Source organism: Truncatella angustata, assembly GCF_020726525.1.
Source record: "Truncatella angustata strain MPI-SDFR-AT-0073 chromosome Unknown BKA67scaffold_1, whole genome shotgun sequence".
Taxonomy (NCBI): Eukaryota; Fungi; Ascomycota; class Sordariomycetes; order Amphisphaeriales; family Sporocadaceae; genus Truncatella; species Truncatella angustata.
The window spans coordinates 1,086,567-1,104,170 of record NW_025763381.1 but is presented as its reverse complement, the minus strand read 5'-3'; the positions used below and the strand labels follow the sequence as shown (position 1 = coordinate 1,104,170).

Sequence of the window (17,604 nt, the reverse complement as noted above, 5' to 3'; positions counted from 1 at the left end):
AAGATCGAGCAATCTTTCCGGCGGCGCACCAGGATTGGGCGGAGCAGCTGGAAAATTGTGAGACAATTGAGGCTAACAGTGATCACAGCCCGTTTCTGCAACATGACAAAAGGAACTACGTAATCGCGGTGGTCGCACGGATGGCTGCTAAGTAGGCGGAATCTTATATCCTCATGAGTGCTTTGTTTCCCAGCGAAGTTAGGCATTCATCTTGTATTATTCGTTTTATACTCCATTGTATTATCCTCGTATATAAGCAGTCAACATACGAGTCCAAGTGAGAGTCTGTTCATCTAATACCTTTTCCCCGACCCTCGATACAATGTTTTACCGAATAAGATCCATCACCAACTTGGCGATGGTGTAGTGGAGATACACATCCTAGTTTTGAGTCGTCCCGGCTAAATTGCTTGCATGAACTAATTAAGCCTTACCCCTCGTGGCTATCATTGACTATATAACTCGACTAGACTAGTAGACTAAATGCAACTCTAAAGCCGTATACTCTATCCTTGCCGAACATGATCTGAGGGCGTCATTATTTTCATCATGCCGCCTGTTCTAAACCCGATCCTGCCTGGGTTCAATCCGGACCCTTCCATCCTTCGCGTTGGAGATGACTACTACATTGCGACATCCACCTTCGAGTGGTTTCCAGGCGTACAGATTCATCACTCCAAAGACCTAGCAAACTGGGAGTTACTCGTCCGCCCACTGAACCGAAAGAGCCAGCTGGACATGCGCGGAAACCCAGATAGCTGTGGCGTCTGGGCGCCATGCCTATCACATGACGGCGACAGGTTCTGGCTGGTCTACACGGACGTGAAGCGCAAGGACGGGTCCTTCAAGGACACGCACAACTACATCGTGCACGCGCCGACCATCGAAGGGCCCTGGTCCGACCCCGTACACGTCAACTCGTCCGGATTCGACCCGTCCCTGTTCCACGACGACGGGCGCAAGTGGTTCGTCAACATGCTCTGGGACCACCGCCGGCGGCCCCGGGCGTTCGCGGGCATCGTGCTGCAGGAGTTCGATCCTACCAAGGGGAGCCTAGTGGGACCCAAGAGGAACATCTACCCTGGGACGGACCTGGGGCTCGTCGAAGGCCCGCACCTCTATCGACGCGGCGGCTGGTACTACCTCCTCACGGCCGAGGGCGGTACGGGGTACGAACACGCGTGCACGCTGGCCCGGTCTCGCGATATCTGGGGCCCGTACGAGACCCATCCACAGAAGCATATCCTCACGTCCAAGGACACGCCGTGGGCGGCGATCCAGAGGGCTGGCCATGGTGACATCGTGGATGCCCCGGATGGCAAAACGTATATGGTGCATCTCAGCGGACGGCCTACCACGCAGTTTCGGCGCTGTGTGCTGGGGCGCGAGACGGCGATCCAGGAGGCGTACTGGGGCGATGACGAATGGTTGTACGTCAAGAACGGGCCGGTGCCCTCGCTGCGTGTCGATGTGCCGGGGGCGAGGAACGATGAGAAGTACTGGGCCGAGCAGCGCTACACCTTTGAGACGGAACTACATCGAGATTTCCAATGGCTCAGGACGCCCGAGCCCGAGCGCATCTTCAAACTCCAGGATGGGAAACTGGCACTGACCGGACGAGAGTCGATCGGTTCCTGGTTTGAGCAGTCACTGGTCGCGCGCCGGCAGACGCATTTCTCTTACGACGCCGAGACGGTCATCGAATTTTCGCCTACGGACGAAAGACAGTTCGCGGGGCTTACGGCGTATTACTGTCGCTACAATTTCTTCTACATCACCGTCACGGCCGACTCAGATGGCCAGCGCGAGCTGCTGATTCTTACTTCGGAAGCGTCGTGGCCCGAGGGCAATCTGAACCTGCCCCTTGCAGAACCCGTGCAGATATCTAGTGAAGGTAAGGTAAAATTGGCCTTGACGATCCGTGGTAAGGAGTTGCAATTTTTCTACGCATTGGACGGCCAAGACTTGAAGAAGATCGGTCCTGTGTTTGACGCCTCGATCGTATCGGACGAATGTGGTGGTCACCAAACCCATGGAAGCTTCACAGGCGCGTTTGTTGGTGTGGCTTGTTCGGATCTCGACGGTACGGCGGCAGAGGCGAACTTCGACTACTTTTTGTACAGGCCTGTGAAACACGAAAGTGATAGATACGAGATTTGATAGCAGCACCAGCTAGTCTTAATCAAGTCAGATATGACTGAGTTCAGCATTATATTTGTACATTTCAACATTCCAGTGGGACGCGAAACTTTTGTAAAGACTAAGCTCATAGCTATCATGACGATCCTTAGCATTCTCGCCGCCAAAAGCCGGAGAAAGCCCATCACGTCAGAGCTATTATCACTACACTCGCACTGGTGATTTCTTATGGGGTTTGTCCATCAAATGCATGGTCGGTTCGGTGAGTCCTTTGAGCTGTGAAGCTCGAAGTTGGATGCATTGTAACTATTAACTTCCCAGAATAGCACGGTTGTACTCCATATACTAAAAGACTTGGCAACAAACTCCTGTGAGGGTGCTGCCTATGCGAGAAATTACTCTCTCGAAGATGACCAAGCGCTCGACATGTGAGATGGTGTTTCTGTCAAAATACAATCGGCCTAGTGCAAGTCAATACGGCTCGCGCATGAGACCCGGTGCATGAGGATTGAAAAGACGAGGTCGAAGAACCAACATACGAGGACCGCATCTGGAAAGCAACTACTTATTCACACAGCTGGACGGTGTTCGAAGGCCTGTGGGGTCCAGGAAACACCTATTGCTGACGGCTTGTGGAGACCAAATACCCTTACCATATTGGGTATATTCAGTGGACGTAACCTCATAAAGTCCCTTATATCATGAGCTGTATTAATTGACAACTAATGTAACCAGCGATGGAGGGCGAACACCTGGACATCTATGCGAGTCTGCCAGACAGTGGATATCTTGTAACTTGGAGGCTGTTTCGTATTACCAGGTTCTACTTAAGAGTATGGCACACCGATTGTGATGATGTCTATATGACGGCAACCAGCATTTAAGTCACCCAATACCACCCCACGTGGGACAGGCCTCCAGCTCACCATCATCGCAAGACCTCCATATATCAGCTTGACAACCTCCTTTGTCAGCCAATTTGCAATCGCGAAACGACACTAATTTAATCTGTAACTCACCAACATTCGAATGTGAAAATGGCACACCAGACTATTCATCATAGCCGATTCTTTGCGAATCCACAAGAGCCTCTCACGAACGTCCAACCCCACCAAGAGCTGCTGGCCAGCTTGGAGCGTATCAACACTACCAACGCTCCTGTACACACCTGCTCGACGGGATGGAATTTTCACGGCCTCTACACCGGACCGACATCAATCGCATACCTCTTTTATCGTTTGTCTCAAATCTACCCAGACCTGGAGTTCAAGCAACAATCCTTCTCAGACTGGACTCAGGAATACCTCGACTTAGGAAGCCGTGTAAACCACAGTGACCCCGATCCCGACCACTGTGGGGTTGCCAGTGAGACACTAGCTCACCTGGCGCTGTCAGCTGTAGTTCGGAAAGATGCGAGTCTTGTCAAGAAGCTATGCTCTTACGAACCAATCATAAATACGAGCAATGAGGATGGCTCTAATGAGTGGCTCTATGGCAGGGCTGGATATCTTTACTTCCTCAGACTATGCCGAGCGGCCTTTGGGCAAGAGAAGCAGGACGAGACCTCTAAACTACTCGAGAGGACAGTCGAAAGGACTGTTGCCAGGATACTGGGGGCCCGCCAACCCTGGACCTGGCACGGAAAGCAGTATCTGGGCGCCGTTCACGGCATGGTTGGGATCATCTGTCAAGTGGTGCTCTCTATGCCTTCGACTGCCAAAAATGTTCAAAGTCTACTTTCCGGCTTGTTGGACAAGCAGTTTAAGAGCGGCAACTTCCCGTCTTCGCTGCCAGTAGGGAACGATAAACTTGTGCAATTCTGCCACGGCGGTCCAGGATTTGTCCTGTCTCTGCAATCTCTGCTCCCTCACTTTCCGGTCCTGGAAGATAAGATCGAGACCGCCATTGCCAGAGCTCAGGTCGACATCATGGAGCGCGGCGTTTTGCGCAAGGAGCCATGTCTCTGCCACGGCATTGCCAGCAATGCGCTAGCACTCCCAGCCGGGAATGCTCAGCAGTTCGAGGTTTTTCTCTCGTGTATGTCCACTAGCTCAATAGAGAAGCTCGGCTGGACTAAGCACGAGAAGGGCAGAAGCGACGAGATTGCTAGCTTATACACTGGAGAAGCAGGACGGGCTTGGGTCTGGGCTGTTGCCGATAAAGGGCTGCCAAGGAGTTGCATTGGCTATAATGATTTTTGAAACTTGGGCATCGTTTTCCACCCCATATGCGAATTAACGGAGTCCAATGTTTTTGCGATGTTCTCTTTCTTGGTGTTTCCAAGGTAAAGTCAAGACTGAGCTGTGCCTAGGGTGCCAACGAACAAATTTACTGGTATTCATTCAAAACTGCCACATCATTCAAAGCGCCTTTTTGCTCCTGAAGATGAGCATCGTAGACATCTTTGAAGCAAATAGAGTAGCTGTTCAGGCCATATGAGTGATATCCGCTTAATATTTGAGTTTATCCTAGAACCAGACACCCAGTCATCTACCATATCATGGTATCTATTGACGTTGACGGTATCTAACATGCACGGGCATGGCATCCTTAGGATGGACTGTGCCAGTGCCAACTCGATACAAGCGCTCACCCTTGATCTTTGGTTGTGGACCTTTGTTTCCTCTGTAGGAAATGATTAGCATGTCTCACTACCTATATGGCACATGTGGTATAACTTACTTATGAGTGTCCCAATCAGCCCAGGCCTCTTCGATGTCAAATGTCCTCGCTACCAAAACCGAAACCAAACGTAGTTCGACAAGCGCAAGTTCCATACCGATGCAGTTTCTCGGACCCATCGCGAATGGTCTCCAAGAATCCTTGGGGGATACATGGAATCACCTTCAGCTGTGAGCCATCTGTCTGGGAAAAATTCATCTCCACGCGGCCAAAGATCTGTTCTCGACTGTATGATGGGCGCACCATCCCACATCGCAAAGCCTTGGGTGGGGTATCTGATTGGTGAACCTGGTACAGTCAGGAAATAATGGGCGCTGCCTTGGCGGAGAGCAGCAGCCAAAGGGTACAGTCGCAGTGTCTCTTTGATCACGGCTAGCGTATAAGGTAGGGCATAAAGCAGATGAGGCGATGCTAGAATCACTTCATGAGCTCTCTCGACATCCGGGCCAAGAACATTCGTGTGCTCCTCTCGCAGCTTCGCCAGGCAGTCAGGGTTATCTTGAAGTTCCTTGAACATCCAGCAGAGAGTCGTGGCCGTTGTGTCGTGGCCTGCAAACAGAAACGCCTTGAGATTGCTCAGAAGGCTGTCGAGAAACTCTGCGTCTGGCTTTGCTGCGTCCTGTGTGCCAGCCTCGTCGTCAAATTGTTTCAGAGCCAGATCGACAATCGTACGTTTACCTCCTGCTTTCAAGCCTGACTGAATCCGATCTTGAACTTTCGGCATGAAGAAATCATGCATCACTTTGTTGTTTTTGTGGACAGCAGATGACGCATGAGGCGTGAGAGAATGGATCAACCCTCGGGCAGGGTTGGCTACTCGACCCATTTGTTCCAACTGGTCCAACAGCGCAGCTTTGAGAGGAGTATCGAACCCTCGTGTCTGCTGGTGTAACCGTAGATTAGTAGTGGCTCGAATGATTATGTCGAAAGTCAAGTTCATGGTTTTCTCTTCAAGCTGAAAGACGGGCCCCCAGGATCCATCCTTCCCGGTCAGTTTTTTTAAGCCATCAATGAATACCAGCGCCTCCTCCACCAACTCCGGTAGCAGAGCCGTCACATTACGTGGGCTGAAACCCGGGTTCAGCCTTGAGCGCCACGACTTCCACTCCTCTCCTTCTACGGAAACGATATCCTTCTTCTGAGTGAGCGGGGCCAAGAAATCGGTACCCATCTTGGCTTTCGGTTGGCTTTGAGACTGTGTGAATTGGGCGGATACTGCAGGATGTGTTGATAGCAAAAACGCATCACTGGTGACCGGCCACAAGTCCAGGTAAATGACTGGCGGAAGGGTTTCTTGGCCAGGAAAGAAACGTTCGATATTGTTCAGAAACCAATAATGGATGTTGTATATATTGCTGTCATTGGGGTGCTCCTTACGGAAGTCACCCATGAAGATAAGATGGCCGAAGAGCCATGAGTGCGGCAGCGTGGGAACGCCCAGCGCTTGCATGTCCTTGATCGTCTTTCGAATTGTATACCCGTGAAAGAGCCATTGTGCCACTCGCTGAGTGAGGTAGAAAGTGGCGAGCCCGAGCGCAGCCCGCGCGAAGAGCCATAAGCTCGAGGTGTTGGTAGAATCCATAGCTCTCACGGCATATGTAGAGTGTAGGAACCAAAAGGTCTTTTACAAGGGAGGCACGAAGCTTTTAAGGAACATTGACACCAGTCTGGAGTATGTCGCTGAAAATTAAGCGGACGGCGTTGATAGGACCTTGTACGGAGTAAGGCAGAAGCTGACACAGCGCTAATCTTGGGCTAGAGCCTTTGAAGGATTCCGTTGGGGCACCTGAAGAGTGTCTATTGGGCGCCTTATCATTATCATCGCACTAACCCTAGGTTAACAAGTATTACCCGAAATTTGCAGAAACGACCGCGGCGGAGTCTAGTACTTTTCCAGCGATGTACTATAAGATTGCAATTCGTATTTCAAATAGTCGGGTTAGCCAGCCGAAGTGCATCTTTATTGGTCAGTGGAACATTTCTAAAGTACTTGAGACTTCTGTACAATCCACCAAGTACGCACGAAATGCTACGGCTAGTCTAATGCAACTTCCAGCTCTCCGAATCGCTGGCTCATTCGACGCATTGCTTTTTATAGCCAACTCGCCACCCCGACCCCTTGGTCAAGACTCAGTACCGCAAGTGCTATTCGAAGTGGCCAGCTTTTCTCCTGCTTGGGGTTTTGATATCCTTGTATGGATTCATCTAAGGTTAGAAGGATCTCCAATTCCTAATCAATGCTACAAAAGGCCAATACCACTAGACGACCCCAAGTACTATAGCCGGGGAGGACCGAAGTGGATTGATAATTGATTGATAAAAACACTGAATCATGATGTTAATTTTTTTTCTTTTTCTTTTTTTTTCTTTTCGTATCCGGGGATAATCAGTCAGCTCAATGCTAGCGTCTGGATCCATGTTAGCAAGCTGAGACTTATCACCGGACCAAGCCCTGGAAAACAGTCTGGGTGGTTTGGTCCGGATTTTGAAATCACCATCTTCTGCTAATACGGTACCTCCCCTGCGATGATCATTGGTAGTTTACAAACTGTTCCAACGCCTCGACGAATTCTGTCAATTAATCAAAGTGTTCTTCGGTATGCAAAACTAGACTTTCATCAATATAAAGCCGGTTGTTTCCAAAAGCTTTACTTAACCCCGTGGCAAGATTCTGCTGGTGATTCGACCGAGATTTTGGGCCGAGTAATTGGCATCCAATTAGGAGGTTGAAATGGAATGATCCAACCCACTGGATTCACAATACAAACAGCATGATTTCTGGGTTAGGAATAACATCACGCAGCGTTTTGTTATGGACTCACGCCCTTGCAGGGACATAATAGCTTGCGTTTACAAATAGAAGTATACAGAGTTAAGAAGAAATGATATGAATTGTCTTGCCACTTCGATGCAACATCGGACAACGAATACCCACGCTGGGGTACGCCTAGGCTCTGTAGACTGGGAGAGCGAATTCGAAACGAGCTCCCTGTATCACTGCGAGGTTGCCTTCGATTTCGGGCTTGCAAGACTGCCAAATTGTCATAAATTCCTGCACGATTAGATGAGGCACATGAGATCCCACCCTCGATTTATATCAACCCCGGAGTCACGATGTGAAATGGCCCATGACGGATTTTTGATCCGGTCAGATTCTGGTTCAGGATGGCCAAGGCCGTGTTTGTAGGAAATATGACAGGGTTTGGACACGTGAGTCTTGACTCCAAGTATTCTCAAGGAACTATGGGTGGAATTAATGTTGAGTATGGGGTGAGATCCTTTGCGTAGGTCTCTACAAGTGACAACGAGGTGCTTCTAATTTGTGCTACTACTGCACGACATTGCCCCACCCACCAAACCAATGCTTGGTTACTCCTAGCCTATGCCCACGTATATCTAAACTCGAAGGTATTTCTATCTCGCTCCTGGCCCTGTGAAGTTTCCAATCCAAGATTCTCTTCATTATGTCTTGCACTCCTTTGTCCAGGATGCGTACATACTTACCACCAATGTCGCGGCGCGCCTGTACTGTTGAATTGCGCCTCGTATGAAACCATACATAATACATATATGGACCACGCTTGACTCTTAAGCAGAGGTTCTCTATACTATGCAAGGCCTGGTCAGATCAACGCTAAGACGAGTTGTAGCTAGACAGGACCGATGAAGTCTACCTTTAGGAATATGGGATGAGGTGGGAATTGAGGCTAACTGAAAAGGGATTCTGGAGGTGTTTGGGGAACCTTTTAGGTGCACTCGCGATCGATTTAGGGGGAAACATGGAATAACGGTAATTCTGCCGAGCGAACGCTACTGTTCCTCTGGTTACAACTGGGTTGGCACTCTTATAAGCTTCTTGGACTCCCGACCACTTGACTTTGAAGATATCTAATATTTTGTAAGGTTGGAGCTACCGAAGACTACTACGGAGTATAGACTATCAATACCCCACACTAGGTTAGCACTTTACCGACAAGCAATATTAACCAGGCAGCCTGTGAGTATTTGTCCATACCCGGTGAATATTCAATATTCCCCTGCTCATTCACAAATAACCTCGGCCTCAAATCAGCGAACTCGAGTCATATTGTTTAGTGGTTAGAACCCGGATTAGCTTGCAGATGTGACGCGAAAACTTCTAATCTCATCAACTACATCATTTGGAACGATCGTGCTTCACGTGAAGGGGTCGATACGTGTTCATAAATGAGGTGCAATGTAGACGACGAATGGTTGAGCCCAAATGTTATATTACACGGCATCTTGCAGCAAATCTTTCCACATGCCGTTGAACAAAACTCCAGTACGCCGACCGAGGTATCATAACACTTCTCACATAATTCTGAAAGGAAGCCATCGTGTGTCTTCGCGGTTCCATAGCCTCCACTTCCATCTCATGACCCAATGACTCTTGTCTGCTCAGATTCGCAAAACTCTAGGGTGAGAGCAGCGAGGAACCCAGGGATGCAACCCTTCTCTCGGACCCAGAACTGTATTTGGTCGTTGATTCTTAGAGCGAATGGACTCTGTGGACCACCGCTCACTTTCATGGTACCGCGCTCACCATCGAAGACAATACTATTCTCGTTCTCTTCTGTCTGGCTTTCGCAGTATACACTCTCCACGCGCATCTTACCATTGGGGATGAACGTGACTTTCCAGCCTAGAGTGCTAAAGATGGCTTCCTTGAACTCGTTTGACTTGGCGGCCCAAACTTGTTTCAAGCGCAACACTTTCTTCTCCGCTGATGCCTTTTCTCTTTCGGCCTCCTCAACTTCGCGCTTCGCGGCTGCTAGCTGTGAAGCTGGGATCACGGGTACAGAACGACTGATGGTGTTCTTTTGAAGCTTGGCGAGGAGGTGTTTGTTCTCCTCCTTGAGTGCTGTAATGTCACGCACTTTGATGGCTTCCCAATCGGATGTAGGGTTCGATCGAAGCGATAGCACGCGAGTCTTGTTCTGGGTTTCTGCCGCCTGAAGACGTGATCGCAGTACCGAGTTATCTTTCTGCAGCACTTGTAATTCGGCTTGTGCTTTAGACAAGTCGTCCGCGAGCTTGCGTCGCTTACGATTCAACTCGCCAATCTGTTCCGAGTCGATATCTTCTGTGCTCTTGCGCTTGTTCCCAACCACAGGTTCGGGAGCCTTTCCAGACAAAGAACTCTCTGTTGAGGATAGCTCTGCGTGCAACTCTTGAACTTCGGATTTGTACTTGTCGACCAGCTGCTCCAACTGGGAAATGCGCTCCATACGGTCATGATCGACCTTTTCGGGTTCGAAGGTCTCGTCTTCGGCGTCAAAGGTTTTGAGCTGAGCACGGAGGTACTCGACTTCTTTGGCAGCAAGGGCTCGCTGGCGCTCAATTCGGGCCCTAGCTTTGTCGGCTGAGACAGGCGCAGCCGTGGTCTTGAGCTTCTCGAGCTGTGCAGCAAGGCTGCCTTTCTCATTTTCGAGGGACTTGATGATTTCGTCGCGCTCGGCAATTTGAGGTTGCACCTCGCCGATTTTCTCGATCAAGGACGCAGAGTTGTACCGCTCTTGAACCAAAGCACGAGCAACCGCCTCTGGCGAGTCAAACTCCATGACCCCCTCGGTTTCGCTGGCATTCTGCAGATATGACGTCCAGGCCAGACGCTCGTCCTCCAAGCGCTGCCGCTGAATCTTGGCCTCAGTGAGCTCAGTTTCAAGGCTTTGCGCCACTTCGAGCTTGCGCTGTAATGATCGCTTTTCCTCTTCCACAACCTCTACGGCCTTGTGGATTTGGCGCAAATGAGTGAGTTCAGCATGTTGCTTAGACGTCTTCGCTTCCAATGAACGGATATGGGAGACTTGTTCAGCAAGCTCGCGCTTGATAACAGCAATAGTATCAGCATCTCCCGTCTGTGCCTTCAGCCGTAGAACGTCCGCCTCCAAGTCACCAACAAGTTTGTCCTTGTCGGCCAGTTGTTCCTGGGTTTGTTGCAACAATGTTTCCCGTGCCTGGGCGTCTTTCTCGATCTCTTCGAGCGATTGCCTTTGGTTTGTGACTTGCGCTTGGAGATCTGTAATTCTCTTCTGGCTGATACGCTCCGACTCATCCTTGGCGGCCGATAGCTCCTCCAATTGTTCCTTTAGTAGCCTGGCCTCGTCTTCAGCGTCGCGTGCTTTCCTCTCAATGGCAAGCTTTTCTCTTGACCAGTTCTCTTTGGACTCGTTCAGATCATTGTGCAGAGACTCGAGCTGACGTTCTAATCGGTGGAACTCGCCTTCGGCGGCTTGGCGCTGCTTGAAATCCTCATCGGCTTTTCGTTGTGCATCTCGCACGTCACTCTGATGCTGCAGTAACTTCATCTCGGTCTCCTGAATTGAACTGCTGCTCTTGAAGCGCTCGGTAGCTAGCTCGGCCTTGAGCTCCTCTATTTGCTTCCGCTGTGTCTCATAGTGTTCTGCGTCTGGCGGTGCCATGTTCTCCTTGAAACTCTCGTGGGAAGACGCGCGCAAAGATCCTGCGGCGTTTTGACCATTGGATGCCTCCTGGCCACTTATTATATCGTACTGAGGCTGCGATGTCGTGCGAAAGGCCGTGACCTGTGGTAGAGGTGGTGGGTTAGATGTCAACTCCAGGCATTCCAATAGTGGTTCAACATGGTCAGAGTGATTGTTTACTCGTGTGCTTGTGCTTGTGCGTGTGCGTGTGCTAGAGCGCAACTTACTCTTGATGTCCTCATAGACCCCTGAGCTCGTGGTATGGCACCACCGCCCGAACTCTTTCGAAAGTTGCCAGTCATTGAGCGCCGCTTCTTGGCCGAGCCTCCTTCGCCGGGTGTATCTGCTGTCATGGTGAATAGGGCGAATGTTGCAATGCCATGCGCCGAATGTTTTGATCTGCTCCTGGCTGGCCTGGGGATGTTGCAGGGGTTTGTCCTTGGCGTCAGGACCAACTGCGAGCAGCTGCTTTGTACGTGTACGGATCCGTACACAAGCGGCTGTTGCTATCGTTATCGGTTATCGGTTGCCGTTATCGCTATCGTCCTCTCCTCTCGCGGAACTAGCGCTATCTCTCCGTCTGCAGAAGGCCTTATCATCCTGCACGTGATGCCAGTAGCTCGTGGCACGTGCGTCGCCTTCTTCAAGTCCGTGTTGTTTGGAGCTGGAGCTTGGGTGGATTGAGTTCAGCTAAGAAGACAACCAGGAACACCCAACAAAGGCAGCGCTCCATATTAGAGATTCTGTGCGAGCAGGCCTCAGAGAGCATCGAGTTGATGCCGTGGCCTAGGCTCTCTACAATGGACTCCTAGAAACCTGTTCCTGGACAAAGGACAACCTCAAGTGAGGCTTGACATGGCCACTCCCTTTCCGGTCTGCACAAGAAGCACATTGCTGGGCCAGTGGCACGCTTGTCGCACACATCGGAGATCAATGCTCTGTGCCCGCCTTCCCACCGTTGGGTTGGCTTGTCGGCCACTGCGAGCTAGAGCTCAGCTATTTCAGGGACCATCAGTCACTACTGGGACCTTGTTAGCACGGTCATTGTGACATTGCTACGGGGTAATGTCTAGCTGCCAGACAAGCTTCGATCAACCTGCCAAGTGGTAGAGACCTCTGCTGAGCACATTGGTCTGCGCAGGAACGGGATTGTATACTCCTCATGCAGAATCATATCGTTCGACTTGGTGAGACAAGATCCGAACAAGGTGCACCTGCACATAAGGTACTTCGATAGCTTCTCTCCATTACTGTGCAGCTTCTACAGTACATGCGGCTATTGACTGAAGTACCTGAGTACCAAGTATGGCTGGCTGAAGAAGTCATTGTGGACACACCCCTGTGAGCGTCTAGAAGCTCTACGTCAGTTCCTGGCATGACATGCGGACCAGGGCACAATCTCGGGACGGCTAGCTGCTGCTTGGCTTGGTAGCTCGCTCTTTTCCATGAGTGCCGGAGCTTATATATGTAGAGCTGACGATGCTCCTCCTTGGAGCGTCACTTTACTCCGTACCTTGCTGAACGCTCTCCGTTTACCCCGGCGGGTCCTAACTGATTACTCCGCCGTTCTATTGTTGTTGTTGTCGTCGTGCGTCCTGATTGACCGGGGCGCAAACCATTTATGGCTGATCGGGCAACATCATAAATCTAGCAGCTTTGCTGCACTCTACCATTTCAACATCTCCCACAACAAAACAACCGCGATCACGAAACACCAAACCATAGCAATTGGCCCCAGACACAGTCAGAAACATGGCCTTCGCTGCTATGCGCCAAGCCGTCATGGCTGGTGCCCGAGGAGGTCAGACTATTAGTCTTGTCCGAAAACTCAGCGCTGCTCCCATCCCGCGAATGAGTGTCCCCGTGAGCTCGACTTCGGGACGCTCGCTTCCGACGATCCCAGCCCGTCTCAGCTCGAGAACCTTTGTTTCGACATCTCGCTACTGTGCAGACGACCCGAAGAAGTCATCCGAGGATGCGCAGGCTACACAGAAACAGGCCAAGGAGGATGAAGCCGAGACTGCCACTGAAGCTACCAAATCTCCCGACTCGCAGAACTCGCCTCCTGCCTATGCCGAAGATGCCGAACCGCCTGCTTACGATTGGGAAGAGGATGCCGACTTCAACGTTGCCAAGTTCAAGGATTTGCCTTACACCAATTTCGGCACCAACCAGCACATGGTCATCGATCGCGAGTTCAAGGAGTGCCTCCGACAGATCCCTTGGAAGTTCCGCGCTCCCATCATGTATGCTTTCGCATATGGATCTGGCGTGTTCCCCCAATCCAAGGGAAGTGGCACTGCTACCGAGGCCGAAATCAAAGCTGTCCACGCAAAGGCACCCTTGGCTGTCCAGAAGGCCCAGAATGGCTCGCCCAAGATGATTGACTTCATTTTCGGTGTCACTCATACCCAGCACTGGCACTCGTTGAACATGATGCAGCATCGCGATCACTACTCGGGCCTTGCTTCACTGGGTTCTGGAGCTGTTTCCTCTGTTCAGGACAAGTGGGGCGCTGGTGTCTACTTCAACACATATGTCACGGTCGACGGCATCCTTGTCAAGTATGGTGTTGTCAACATGGAGACTCTCAAGCGCGACCTTCGAGAGTGGGACACCCTTTACCTTTCTGGTCGTCTCCACAAGCCGGTCAAGATCCTCCGTGACAACCCAGCTGTGCGCATGGCTAACCAGATCAACCTGCTGTCTGCTCTTAGAACTGCGCTGCTTTTGCTTCCCGAGACCTTCACTGAGAAGGAGCTCTATGCCACAATTGCCGGCATCAGCTACTTGGGCGATCCCCGCATGGCATTCCCGACGGAGAATCCTCGCAAGGTCGCCAACATTGTTGATCACAACATGCAGAACTTCCGCGCTCTCTACGCTCCTCTCATCGAGTCCCTTCCCAACGCAGAGTTTGACGACCCTACCTGTAAGAAGGAGAACTGGATCTGGGACAATAAGTCTGTTCTGAAGCTACGACAGGACATGGACTCTGTCAAGCGAGGCAATATGGTTCGTCGCCTTCCCAAGGCATTCCGATCCAAGCTGTATTTCGAGTACCAGAAGAAGTTCCAGATTCCTCAGCTCGAGTTCAACAAGATGATGGACGAGAGCAAGAACGACGATACCACTTCATTCAAGCGCCAGCAGGGTGGAACTTTCGAACAGCGCATTGCTCAAGATGACCCACAGGAGCTTAGGAAGATTGTTCGCAAGGTCATCAAGAACACTATCAATTGGCCCAGCACCTCTCAGACTCTCAAGGGTCCCTTCACCGCCGGTGTGAGCAAGACCATCCGCTACGTGCGCGAGAAGATGGCTAAGCATAAGGAGGGAAGTGAGCCCAAGGCAGAGGGCAAAGACAAGAAAGATTAGAGCCCTGAGCTTGGCGACCTGAAGCTTGGCGACCCGAAGTTTAGCGACCTGAAGCTTGAGATCGGCTATCTCGTCTTCCTCTATGTGATTACTGCTGGTGTCTGGATTTACGCTGCTGTCTATGGAGTCTTCTAAACGGCGAGAGTGCCGACGAGAACTGGAATCTGTCCCCGTGTGCATGGCATTGATCTGGAGGTTGTCTTTGAAGCCTTCTAAAAGGCGAGAAAATCGGAAAGGGCTGGAATTCGTTCCGTTGCATGGCATTGATCTGGAGTTGAAAGGCGTTTTTGAATGTAAATAGTAAGGCATTCAGGAGATGATCCGTCTATAGGCCTCCGTTTGTGAATAAAAACTACTTGACAAGTCCATGTCGATGGGTCGATGATATGTACATGTACGAGGTTTCCCTTGAAGTCTAATATAGAAGTGTTCACATCGACCCATAAATCAGTAATCGTCACAGCACCCAGATCCTGAAACCTTTTTGGTTCGTATAGAAAAGGCTGACGTCGGTGATCTACCAAGCCGCAGTTCTTCAAGCTAGAACTAGCCCACCATGAGAATCCCTTGTCTCAGATGTATGGCTTTCGTTTTACAGTAAAAAAGCTGCATGGTTGATTTGTACCCGGATCTATAACAGCACACTATTAGAAAGATTGGTGAACATTGTTAACAATATAGAATTAACGTTCTGGCTGGCTATCAACTGTAGGTTTCAAGAGAAGAGAGACCTGATACGAGAGACGCCGGTAGGCATTGATATAAACAATCGTGAATATCCGATGAAACGATCGAATATTACGCTATTGATAACTCTTCTATCGACGTCTTCCATATCTCTACAAGCCATGACTGGCTCTTGCTCGTTATCTCGCTCGGGCATAACGTAGCATCTAAGAAGCAATCAACGTTGCAAAACTAGGCATCTATGAAACCCGTTGGTTGAGTACCACACCAACCGGATCTTTTGTAACGTTGTCACCCCATTCAGCAACCCAACCGTGATCAGAAAGGTACACCTTCCACGCTGCATCGTCGTCGTCGAGCTGTCTCGAGACGTCAGGAATCATGAAGAATGCGATGAGAGCACCTAAAACAGCAAAAGCCGAGCCGATGAGGAAGGCAACTTGGTCTCCTTTCGACGAATCGGTATAGGAGTTCAGAATCGCAGTAAACACTTGAGTACCAATTGCAGCACCAGCCTTGGAACAAGCAGAAACGAGGCCCATCATCTGACCCCGTATCGAGGTCGGAAAGCATTCAGAAGCAACCAAGACTACTGTGGACCCAGGGCCGACTTCTCCAAGTGTCAAAAAAATGCCGTACAAGACCACGAACAGTGGAAACACTTCCTGAATCGGCACGATCGCGCCGCCAAGGATGAAACCAAGGACTGCTTGTAAACCAAACCCTAGTGCCATGGTCTTGCGTCGTCCGATCTTATCAGAAAGATAGCCTCCAATGAAAGGGCCACTGCGAGATAAGGTCAGCCCGACGGTCCAGGCAAGCGGCGCTCCTATGGACCGTGAAGTACTTACGGTATGTAGAAACAATTGATGACGACTCCCCATCCCAGATTCTTGACGAGGCTGTTCTCGGTGTTGGTGCGGGAAATGATGGTTGAGCTGAAAATGCCGAACGGAATTGAGATCCTGCCATTGCCTTAGTACGAATTCGGTCCTCGATCCTGATGATAAGAAGCAACTCACCAATTATAGAGAAACCAAGTCGCGGCACTTCCTATAAATGGACGCCAATATCGCTTAAATGCAAGCAAGTAGGGTGTTCTTTGCTTTCGCATGGCCGACTTGCGGTAGGCGGTAGATACGGCCATGCGAATACGGAACCAAAATATCGCCAAAGGCGGCACCAGCCCCAGTGCAAACGATGTCCTCCACACAATATCATAATGTTCTTCTTTCTGCCCGACACATAGAAGCAGCAACAGTGGAACTAACCCACCCCAGACATAGCCTAGAGAAGCAGAAAGATCCGCGATCATGGCAAACATGAACCCACGGTGCTTTCGTAAGCCATTGTTTTCGTCCGTGGCCTCTGCTGCACCAGCACCGGAGACGGGATATTCGCCGCCGGCTCCAACTCCAGCAATTCCTCGAGCGATGATTAGCATCCAGAACAGACCAGTCACACTTGTCCCGTTGGCAGCGGTTGATAAAACGATGCCAAGTACCAGCAAGATAGTCGTAGCAATGGCACCGGTCTTTCTACCTAGCTGATCAACAACGGTGCCAAACAGAAGCATGCCTACTATCATGCCGATCAAGAAGGCATTAGAAAGTCGCTGGTAGATCGATGTCGTCAACGCATCCGGATACAGGACAGCCAAGAGCAGCTCGACATTACCGATAACGGCAGCATTACTGTGTGCCATCATTAGCATGGTCTCTCAACGTTGGAGGCAACCATAGAATGCATCAACTTACTATCCATCAGAACCAATTGCCAGACCAGAAAACAATACCATCAACCAGACAGAGAGTTTATTGTAATACGTCTTTTCCTGTTCTTCTGCTGCGGCAATCTCTACATCTCCCACATTCGCAGTCACCTGCTGGTCATCCTTCTTCTCGAGTGAGATTTGGTCCATTTTGACGAAATCGCAATGAGATCTTTACAGGCTCATGCGATATACTCCTGAAGTCTTTTTCTGGCGTGCTGAAAACGTGACTGGAGAATTCCAGCCTGAATAAATCAATGCAAGGGAACGTTATCTAAACCCGTACGGCCAGATTCGATCTGACGTGCATACCATTTGCCGCGGCGGAGGCGGCCGGCATTCTCGCGGCCGAGTCTTGCTATCAGATTGCCATGACTTTGTCCATCGAAGAATTGCGCTTTCGGGAGATCCGACCCCGTAAACTCGGGGTACTCCGCATCAAGAGTGGGGGCTCCTATGGTCTGCCGCCGGCAACTACACTCT

At 50.5% G+C, this 17,604-nt stretch overlaps 6 protein-coding genes across 6 annotated transcripts; 3 read left to right on the top strand and 3 right to left on the bottom strand.

Annotated features, from left to right (window-relative positions):
- Positions 1-436: 436 nt before the first annotated feature.
- BKA67DRAFT_543883 (glycoside hydrolase family 43 protein) lies at positions 437-2,170 on the top strand. Its single transcript, XM_046101219.1, has one exon. It carries the CDS (start codon positions 550-552, stop codon positions 2,158-2,160), a length of 1,611 nt encoding a protein of 536 aa, XP_045963350.1. The 5' UTR covers positions 437-549; the 3' UTR covers positions 2,161-2,170.
- Positions 2,171-3,176: 1,006 nt separating this feature from the next.
- On the top strand, positions 3,177-4,340 carry BKA67DRAFT_652467 (uncharacterized protein; the record flags this gene model as incomplete). The annotated part of the gene is made up of 1 exon (XM_046106173.1): positions 3,177-4,340. One exon carries the CDS (start codon positions 3,177-3,179, stop codon positions 4,338-4,340), a length of 1,164 nt encoding a protein of 387 aa, XP_045963349.1.
- Positions 4,341-4,576: 236 nt separating this feature from the next.
- On the bottom strand, positions 4,577-6,771 carry BKA67DRAFT_8389 (vera protein). Its single transcript, XM_046109478.1, has 2 exons — positions 4,822-6,771; positions 4,577-4,764 (listed from the first exon to the last, which is right to left on the bottom strand). Exon 1 carries the CDS (start codon positions 6,401-6,403, stop codon positions 4,871-4,873), a length of 1,533 nt encoding a protein of 510 aa, XP_045963348.1. The 5' UTR covers positions 6,404-6,771; the 3' UTR covers positions 4,577-4,764; positions 4,822-4,870.
- A 2,444-nt stretch (positions 6,772-9,215) lies between these two features.
- Positions 9,216-11,638, bottom strand: BKA67DRAFT_652465 (spindle assembly checkpoint component Mad1; the record flags this gene model as incomplete). The annotated part of the gene is made up of 2 exons (XM_046106172.1): positions 9,216-11,387; positions 11,513-11,638. The coding sequence occupies 2 exons, from the start codon at positions 11,636-11,638 to the stop codon at positions 9,216-9,218; spliced, it is 2,298 nt and encodes a 765-aa protein (XP_045963347.1).
- Positions 11,639-13,037: 1,399 nt separating this feature from the next.
- Positions 13,038-14,663, top strand: BKA67DRAFT_529387 (mitochondrial matrix Mmp37-domain-containing protein; the record flags this gene model as incomplete). Its single annotated transcript, XM_046099063.1, has 1 exon — positions 13,038-14,663. The coding sequence occupies one exon, from the start codon at positions 13,038-13,040 to the stop codon at positions 14,661-14,663; it is 1,626 nt and encodes a 541-aa protein (XP_045963346.1).
- Positions 14,664-15,358: 695 nt separating this feature from the next.
- Positions 15,359-17,569, bottom strand: BKA67DRAFT_543877 (major facilitator superfamily transporter). Its single transcript, XM_046101218.1, has 4 exons — positions 17,108-17,569; positions 16,373-17,044; positions 16,202-16,315; positions 15,359-16,136 (listed from the first exon to the last, which is right to left on the bottom strand). Exons 1-4 carry the CDS (start codon positions 17,269-17,271, stop codon positions 15,590-15,592), a joined length of 1,497 nt encoding a protein of 498 aa, XP_045963345.1. The 5' UTR covers positions 17,272-17,569; the 3' UTR covers positions 15,359-15,589.
- Between the last annotated feature and the right edge of the window lie 35 nt (positions 17,570-17,604).